The 10,000-nt window shown below is 45.5% G+C and overlaps 1 protein-coding gene across 1 annotated transcript in view; it reads right to left on the reverse strand.

Annotated features, from left to right (window-relative positions):
* Positions 1–10,000, reverse strand: part of ttyh3a (tweety family member 3a) — a 105,363-nt gene that overhangs the window by 21,708 nt on the left and 73,655 nt on the right. Inside the window, exon 11 of the mRNA XM_063185328.1 lies at positions 4,387–4,523. Within this exon, the coding sequence (XP_063041398.1) occupies positions 4,387–4,523 (137 nt within the window). The remainder of the gene's footprint in view (positions 1–4,386; positions 4,524–10,000) is intronic.

Here is a 10,000-nt window from a genome sequence, read left to right on the forward strand (position 1 = left end):
GCATATTTAGCCAAGGCCGGGCCACCACGTTCATTTCAGTTCCTGAGAACATTTAACAGTCGAGTTAAATCTGATGCATCTCTGGTGTTGTTCACCTACAAAGTCTATTTGAAAAGTGTTCCCAGTGACAAGTAGCTAACAGAGACACGCCAATCACCATTTTTTAGTCACATACAGCACACCACTGTGTTAGTCCGTGGATTGGAAATCGGGTTGCTTGTTGGTAGGGCTTGCACACGACGTAGGTCTCTGGACCTTGTTCTAAAGGCAGAGAAGCTGTGGTGAGTCTTTAAATGTGTGTCACTGTGTACATACCCCACCAGGGCTGGTAAACCGACAATTTGCGGCAAGTACACCTTAATCAAACCAGGCCAGTGAGATGTCTGTCTGAGCTATTCACTACTGAATTAGAATTGGAGAGAGAGAGAGAGAGAGAGAGAGGGAAGATGATCGAGGTTGAGATAGATGATAAAGACAGTCAGATACTGTCTGAAGTGAAGCATTATGGTTTGATAGAAGGGAGCATTTGTTGTCCTGAAGGCCTCGCGGCATGCAGGAGTAGCAAGAAGCACAGAACACTCCTCTTACCTGAGGTGCCTTCATTTTTAAACGATATCAAACCGAGCACAGAGACTTATTCTTCACACTGTCTACTTGTCTTACTCCACAGCATTCATATTTTATCATAGGCAATCTATTGAATTATAAAGTCAGCTGTCAGAAGTTTGAGAACACCGTTCTGCGGAGCTGTGAAGACAGCCACACTTTTATCTTGCACTGTCATGATAAAGACTCAGGGGTGATAGTGAAAAAAAATCCTGGGCCTGAACTTTTTCCCCTGCTCTAACAATGACGACAAGATACTGCATAGTGACAAAACGTAGGCTATTTTGACACATTATTCAAACATTTAATAGCCTGTGTATGAGCATTATTCAAGCCTTATAGTAGAAGAAAACCCTGGACCTGTAACACTTTCTGAGATAAGAATAACCTAATGGCTAATTATTACCAATGTTTTTATTTGTGCAAACTCTGTCAAGCCTGAAATCAGGCATGGAGCCTGAATACTATCAGTCCTGAAGACTTCTTAGACCAAAGAAGCAGCAGAGAGGCAGCGAGCAGCTACCAAACCAATATGCATCACACAATGTATTGAGGTCTGTTGTGTGCCGAGCTGAACGCTGGAAGGCTGAGAAAAGAGAGAGAGAGAGAGAGAGAGAGAGAGAGAGAGAGAGAGAGAGAGAGAGAGAGAGAGAGAGAGAGAGAGAGAGAGAGAGAGAGAGAGAGAGAGAATGAGCAAGAGAGAGCGAAAGAGGGAGGTAGAGATGGAGAGAGAGATGGAGAGAGAGCTGGAGAGAGGGAGAGAATGAGCAAGAGAGAATGAAAGAGGGAGGGAGGGAGAGGGGTAGAGATGGAGGGAGAGAGAGATGGAGAGAGGGAGGGAGGTAATTCTAATGCTGCTAATTACACAGCAGCATCCCTCATCTCCCTGGAGTGGAGGCTCAGCATCTTCTCTCCAGAGCAGGGATGGAAATAAGCACCTGGCCACCTGCCAATGACGGGTACATTTCAGTGGTGACTGGTACATTTTTCAACCCACCAGTCACTTTGACTGGTAAAAACAGTGAGTGACTGGTAGATTTTGAAATCTACCTGCCACCGTGACTGGTGGGGAAAAAAATGAAGTTCGAACCCTGCTCCAGAGTCCAGAGCCAGCCGGCGACTCCCTCCAGCCTCCAGGATAATCCCCTTCTGACGCACAGCGAGGGGGGCAGGGGCTCACAGGGGCTCGAGTGTGTACTGTGTACTGTGTGTGTGTGTACTGTGTGTGTGTGCGCGTGTGTGTGTGTGCGCGTGCGTGTGTGTGTGTGTGTGTGTGTGTGCGTGCGTGTCAGGGTTTAGGAGTGTGTGAGCGTGCGCATGCTTCAAGGGTTGTGACTGCGTGCATGCGTGCGCGCGTGCGTGCGTGCGCGTCAGGGTTTAGGAGTGTGTGAGCGTGCGCATGCTTCAAGGGTTGGGAGTGCGGTGTGTGCTCACGCTTGTGTTTATCAGGGTTTGGGAGTGTGTGCACGCTTCTGTGGTCATCAAGGCTTGTGAGTTTGTGTGGTTAGGAGTGGATTTGCGGGGGGCACTGGTGAATACTGTATGCTTGTGGGGATAGCAGTGTGTGTGTGTGTGTGTGTGTGTGTGTGTGTGTGTGTGTGTGTGTGTGTGTGTGTGTGTGTTTGCATTAGGGGGGCTAAGGATGATGGGGTCCCTCTGGCCCTGTGAAAATGACACTTGCGTTGCGCAATTAGTGCCTGAGTGAGCTCCGCATTCATCCCCGCTACAGACAACAGGAAGTGGCAATACGGCAGGAAGCAGCTGCGTCCGGGTTTGAGGGGAGCTAGCGTGTGTGGAACACCACAGGGTATTGATTCCCCTCCAACTGATAACGACTTGGTGCGCACGCACGCACGCACACGCACACACACACATTTACGTGCATGCACGCACACACACACTTACAACCCAACACACATTTACATGCACGCACGCACACGGGTTGATGGCACATTAGGCTTTGTTAGCTTTTGTCAGTTTTAGATCAGTTGTTGTTCCCGAGGGTGTCGGTATCTCTCGGCTTTCCACGAAATCTTCCGTACGAGCGTCACGGCTCTCTACAGGTGTGTGTGTGTGTGTGTGTGTGTGTGTGTGTGTGTGTGTGTGTGTGTGTGTGTGTGTGTGTGTGTGTGTGTGTGTGGACACCCTTGGGCAGTGTGCAGGGCCAGATTAACGCACAGATCAGAACACCCCCCCCCCCCCTCAATTGGCCATAAGGGGGACAATTTCAGCTGCATAACTATGACAAGATGCAGTATTGAAAAAAATCACACAGTTAGCAGACATGTCATCCTTGGAATTATGACACCGCCCATGTGATATTGTTGCAAAAGTTGCGTTACGAGGGGGCCTACAGAAACCTGTAGTCTCGGGGCCCCCGGCTACCTTAATCCGACCTTGGCAGTGTGGACACTGCGTTCAGGAGGGGAGGATGAGCCACAGGAAGAACAAAGAGGGGGAGAAAGGAAGCTCACTGATCACGCTGTGATGGCGGGAGCCACAACACACGCAAGCGGGGGAGCAATTCACACATAGCAATTCACACATCAGTCAACATGTCTTGCGAACCCGAAAACAATGCCAACATTCCTATCCGTTTCTGCATTGTGTTTTTATGCTTCACCTTGTGGTACCCTCTTCCTTTCTCTTTATCTTGCACATATTATTACACAACCTTCTATGCCATTGAGCTGAGCGATTTAAAAGCATTTAGGTAAAGGGTTACAGTCCATGGGGTAATGTGGTGTTGAATGCCTAGCAAGGATCCAAAGAGTTCAGCGGTGAGCGAATGGACTTCTTTCAGCTTGAAAGACGTTTTGTCACTCGTGCGAGAAGCTTCATCAGTGTCAGTCTTGTCTTCAGGTCTTCATGGATGAGGAAGTAGGGCTGTAACGATCCAGTCAACTCACGATTCGGTTCGTATCATGCTTTTTAACATACGGTTCGATACACCCCATGATTTTGTGTAAAAAAAGTTTTTTTTAAAGTAATAATGATAATGCTTTAAAGCTTGGAAGCACGATCACATCATATCATGTGGCTGTTTTACGAACTGAGTAACATAATTTTTTTAGGGCGTATCACAATACTGCCTTCTTGCACCGCGATACAGTATCGTGACTGCGCATCACCATTTCTTAATTCGATACAATATCGTTACACTCCTTCACGTAGTGAAGAGCAAAACATCTGCTAAGCTCAGAAAAGCAGCTACCAGAAGCTAACAGTAGCATATAATGACACTATGAGACTGTTGATGAAGCTACCAAGATGGACCAGTGCTAGCTACCTCTTTGTGTACTCCAGTGTGCCTGGGTGTGATGCAGTCTTGAGAAATTTTATTTATAAGTTCATGTGCAGACTGGACTGCTCTCAAAACAGCATTATTCAAACCCTAGTGAGTCCAGTAAAGTGTTCTGTGAGGTTCTCCTCCAAGCTTAGGCGACACTGGAGAGAGTGCCTATTTGTTTGATCGGTGTGTTCCCATCTTTCATTTTATTTTCACATTTTTCTTTGTCTTAACTTCTCTATGTAATGTTTTGACTGTTGTCTTGATATGGACCATGTACTTTGAGTCTGATGTAAATAAAGAATTGAATTGAATTACTCTACTTGCTGAAGTGCAATTTAACCATGAAGGATGAAGGTACGGGAGCGCATTGGCTATGAAACACATACCGTTAACAAAGACACACACGTGCACAAGCACAAGCACAAGCACACGCACACGCACAAGCGCACGTGCACACGCACAAGCGCACACCCACACTTATCACTCACGTCTTGCTGTGCCAGGTGTGTGGTACGCTGCAGACGATGGAGCTGAACATGAGAGCGGTGACGAAGGAGAAGAGCACCAGGTAGATGACGCCCTCCAGGCCGTCGTAGCACACGCCCGTCACGGCCTGAACAATGTCCTGGTGAGGGGATAGGAGAGGAGAGAGGGGGAATAGCAAAATTAAATACTTTTAAATGTAACACACACGCCCATCACGGCCAGAACATAGTCCTGGTGAGGGGAGAGGAGCAGAGAGAGGGGGAATAGCGAAATTAAATAGATCACTTTTAAATATAACACACACACCCGTCACGGCCAGAACATAGTCCTGATGAGGGGAGAGGAGCAGAGAGAGGGGGAATAGGTAAATTAAATAGATCACTTTTAAATGTAACACACACGCCCGTCACGGCCTGAACATAGTCCTGGTACGGGGAGAGAGACCGTGGTGCCAGATTAGGCTGCTTAGGATGGCTGCGGGTAAAAACGATGAAAAACGGGCATTGGGCGGGTTTTTCTGTAGATTTATGGCCATACAAATCATTACAATTTGGGTGGGATTTAGTGCCTCCAGGCGTTTTTTGAGCACATTTTGGGGTAGAAATGATAGATACATCTGGCAACCCTGGAGGGAGAGAAGGAGAGAGGGATAGCGGGAGGGAGGGAGGTGGAGAAAGAACACATTAGGGTCATTCCATGTCAATTCACATGATTTCCTAGAATCTCCCCAGGTGACCCTCTCCGATTTACCCTATCTCTCACTGACAGGTACCTTTTGATGTCAATTGAAAGAATACGAAGTATTAGCACCCTACGTCCAACGGTTGCGGAGATGAAGCCCTCCAAAGTTGGGGTGCCATGCCCACTTTTCAAGCCTGTGAATAGCATACAAAATTTACAAGCAGATTTTGACACCTCTGGTTTTAGTTTGAAGGAAGATACAGGCCTAAAAATCACCATGGCCCCTCAATATGACCCTGTCTACCAGATGATGTACTTACAAATCGCATGCCTTGATTATGTTTGGCTATATTAAGCCTTAAAAACTGAATTTGTGAAACGCGTGTTGAAGAGTCTTGCCATTTTGGGGTTCCAGATCTTGGAAACTATGTATGCTTTGGGAGTTATAATTGATTTTCCATCACCTTACGGTACCCTCTACTTCAGGCCTCAAATTAACCGGAGAGAGTCACGTGGGGAAGGCGTGTGAATTGACATGGAATGACCCATTAATAAGAGTTATGCCAAGACGAGGTAAATCCGACCCTCCAGGCTGTCATAGCACATACCCATCACAGCCTGCATGCAGTGCTCATCAGAGGGCAGAGACAACTGAGATGGAGTGCACTCGTCAAATGAAGTGATATTTCTAATCTCGGCATGTTAGCAGCACACCACCCAAAGCTCAAGGGAAGGCCGATAAACAATTGTAAATGACAGAACCAACGTTGCTTCGTGATGTGGAGAGATCGGTCAGGTCAATAATCTTGGAAAGACTTTTGTTCTCTTAAGCGTTCATATTTAACTGGAAAATGTCATGCAAATAAGACATTCGAGCATGCTGATGGGGCTCAGGGAAAGAGACGAGGAGTTGTCAAGTCAAGTCATATTCACATCAGCGGCGCGGGGGGATAACCATACAGCCAGGTTTATATAAACATACAAACAATACAGGAGCATAATACATAAATCATGCATTGCGGGGCTGAAAAAGAGAGAGGGAGAGAGGGGGAGAGGGGGAGAGGGGGAGAGGGGCAGGGATGAATCAGGACCCGGAGGAAAGACAGGAGAGTCACGCCAACACAAACACAACAGAGAAGCAGAGGTTGAAATCTGAACTGACACTCTTCCAACCAGATCCCTGTTACGTCTCTCTGCACATGGGTATTTTAAAGGCATCAAATGAGAGAGATGCACAGCGTGAAGCAAAAGAGAAAGAAAGGCAGAGAAAGATAGACAGAGAGAGACAGAAGCAGAGCGAGAGAGGTGGAGAGAGTGAGAGAGCGTGTGAGTGAGTGAGTTAGTGTGTGAGTGAGAGCGAGAGAGTGAGAGCGAGAGCGAGAGCGAGAGAGAGAGAGAAAAGAGAAAAGAGAAAAGAGAAAAGAGAAAGAAAGCTCTGCTAAGTGCAATGAGCGTCCACAGAAGTCATCAGGCTGGAAGAGAGATGCTTAATAATAAATTTCTGCCATCGCCTTAATCCCTCCAGCCCTCGTTCCCTCCTTCTCTCTCTCTCCACCTATTATTCTCTCGCTCGCCATGGAAGATAACTCAAGACTTCGCCAGGCAAGTCAGCTCTTTCCCGCTGCAAATTATGGTCATTACACACTGGAGAAACGAGTTGGTGTTCACTGGTTTATAATTAGGTAGGGGACTCGTTTAAAAAAGTAGGCATCAAGACTTATACAATGCTATTATGTCTATATGGCTGAGTAAAAAGACAAAAAAGAAAAGCTATAAAAAGAACCAGAAGTCCAAACTGCAGCATACGACGATATACTTTGGTAAATGTCTCCATATATTTCAGCTATAGAGTATTCTAGCTTTTATCCGCCTGCCCTTTACTCCGTGAAGCTCGGCATGGAGTTTTCTAGGGATGCACATACTGGTATCGGTATCGGCACCCGATACCGCTCCTTATACTCGTACTCGTACCAGGAACGATACTGCTATTAGACAAAACAATACAAAATCTTGTCACGTTCTGTGGACTTGAAAGCAGCATGGAAAAAAGTGCCACCTCATACATTTAATAACATTTAAATCTACATGGAAATGGACAATAAAAATATCACAGGTGGAAAAAAACAAGGCCATGCATATATTTTCATTGTATTTTGGTGGTAAAAGCTACACACATTAATGTACTCGTACTTGCACCGATACCATTTTTTTGAAAACCGATACCTCCCTAGAGTTTTCCCGAGTTTGAGGCCAGCAGAGCTCCAGGCAAGATAGCAGCTCAGCTGACGACAGAGCGGCTTAGACGGAAATGGAACCAAGCGACCCGATTTCCTCCTTAGCGACAAAAGGCACCGTGGAATGGAAAATAAACTCGTTTACTATTTGCGGTTCTAACTTGGGGTGAAGCCATATTCATTTGTGCGAACGCTCATGATGTTATGGTAACTGACATTTATTAGGTGCTTTTGTCCAAAGTGAATTACAAGTGGCGATGGACATTTGGCAAGCAGAAAAGCAGGGGGATCTTAGTAGTAAGCGCTTAAACACAAAGGAAGTAATACATGAATAATAATCAACGTCAGTTGTGGTTACATATTTTCACTTTCCTCCACACACCATCACCGGACACAGTCACTGTGCATACACAGCACTGTACCGTAATGGCAGCGTACTGTATGTCACCCAAGCTGTCGTTTTACTGCCCAAACAGGCGTATAATAGGAACATGCACTTCTCCGGCTGTGCGGGACACGCTAGAACGTTCCAGAAGGTCTGTTTGGCGGCGGGCAGTGAGCGGCACGTTGCGTGACGTGTGACACGAGGCCATGATGAGACGGGGCTGCCGGGTGACGGAGCGTGACAGGAGGTCAACGGGCATCTATACCCACTGGGCAGTGCATGGGCACGCTTGCCATCACAACTGACGAACAGAGAGGCAGAGAGAGAGAGAGGATGGAGAGAGTCAGTGAGAGAGAGAATGAACAAGAGTGAAAGAGAGAACGTATGTGCGTGACTGAGAGAGGGGCAGGGAGGGAGAAAGAAGAGAGAGGGGGGATAGGCAAAGAGGCTGGCAAAAAAATAAACGGGGAAGGCAGCACAGATGGAGGGAGCGAAAAACATAGTGTGAGTAGAATCGACAACTGAACTGAACAGAAGAGACACTGGGAGTTGAGTGTGTGTATGTGTGTGTGTGTGCATTAGCAAGAGGAGGATATCAATGTTTCTGGTCTGAGGGACAGTAACAGTGCGAGTCCAGCGAGCGAGTGAGAGTGCTGCAGAGATAACAGCACCAAGACAGAGAGGCAGGCAGACAGACAAACAGAGATAGAGAGAGAGACAGATGGACAGACAGAGACAGAGAGACAGACAGACAGACAGGCCTACAGCGCTGCCCATACACTCGGAAATATCATCCTAGAGCAGCATAGTTCCACTCCAGCGCACACTCTAAATGCTTGTGCTCACACAAACACACACAGTTACAGACAACACATAGGCCTGCACTCACATATTACATAATGCAAATGTGCAGAGTACACATAATTTCACACACCACCCGATACACAAATATACAGACATGCAGTGGCGTTTTTAGCCAAAAATTACCACAGGGGCCTGACAGGGGCCCACATGTTTTGAGGGGGGCCCATGTACCTTATATTCTTCAACCTTACTTTTGCCAAAATATCGGCCTTTTTCTAAACCCAGTGTTGCCTAAAAAACCTGCAAAAACACATGCTTCAGCATCTGAAGCACATACTAAGCATGAAATTAATTGAATTAAAAGCTGCTTCATTTTACAGTATCACCCATTCATTCAGCTTTAACATACAAACTTTCTTCATTTACAAAAATGTTGAATTTCATGAGCCTAAAGCTACATCATGCAGCTCCTGGCACTACGGTCAATGATAGCATTTGGCACAGTATTTGGCATCAATGGGTTAACCAACTTACCAATTTCATATTTAATCTAACTGTTAAATCACAATGAGCTGCATGCCTTGTTTGAAATGTGCTATACCAATTATTATTATTATGGAAAAAATATAATGGCAAGAACATACAAACTAGGGATGGGCGGTTTTGAAAAAAAAAAAATGTGTATCACAGTTTTCTTGATGACAATTGGATCTGCACATTTTTTTAAATATATATAAGTGGCGGCTTTCCCCCAAACCTTTCTAACGAAAAGACTGAAATTAGATTTAAAAATGAGATAAAATCATGAATTTAAATTAATCTCCATTTCTATTTTATCACTTTTTCATTTCAATAATATTTTTTATAATTAACAGTTTATATTTCCCTATCCAACAAAGTCTCAAATAAGAGAAAATGCAGCATTGCATAAAATAGCCTACAATCTCCACCACGGGGCATTCAGTCCCAGTAGTAGATCTTTCAAGGAAGAAGGGTTAAATGATTATAAGCAGCTGCTAATTTCTCTGGCAGCTGTTTTGGGCTTTTTTCTAAGCCAGCCCAAAACAGCTTATTTCTCTTACACCTGGCAACACTAGTTGCTTATTTCACGTTCTACACCTGGCAACACTGGTTCCTAGGTCCGGCGTCCTGTTGCATGCGCTTGACTAGTAGCGACAGAACAGTGGGAACAGAAACGAAACAGACTGATTTACTGACATTGTGTGAATATTTCCTTTGAATTAAAGGCCAAATCCAACGTAGAAGGTATTTTGTCCGGTGGTTTGTGTCCTATGGTGATGCATTTCGCTCCTATTTTGCTCCCAAATCATTTCAAACAGCAATGTAGCAATGTTGTCTGTCCATTGCATTTGTAAGCTAGGCTACGTTAGCCTATGACAAAACTCATAAGCAGCCTTAATAGCAGTGCTGCAGCACACACAGTTGGGATGATGGCAATTAAATACCGTTATGAATCTGAGCACTGTTAATAATTAATAAAATAGCACCACA

This window comes from Engraulis encrasicolus, chromosome 2 (assembly GCF_034702125.1).
Source record: "Engraulis encrasicolus isolate BLACKSEA-1 chromosome 2, IST_EnEncr_1.0, whole genome shotgun sequence".
NCBI classification, from domain to species: domain Eukaryota; kingdom Metazoa; phylum Chordata; class Actinopteri; order Clupeiformes; family Engraulidae; genus Engraulis; species Engraulis encrasicolus.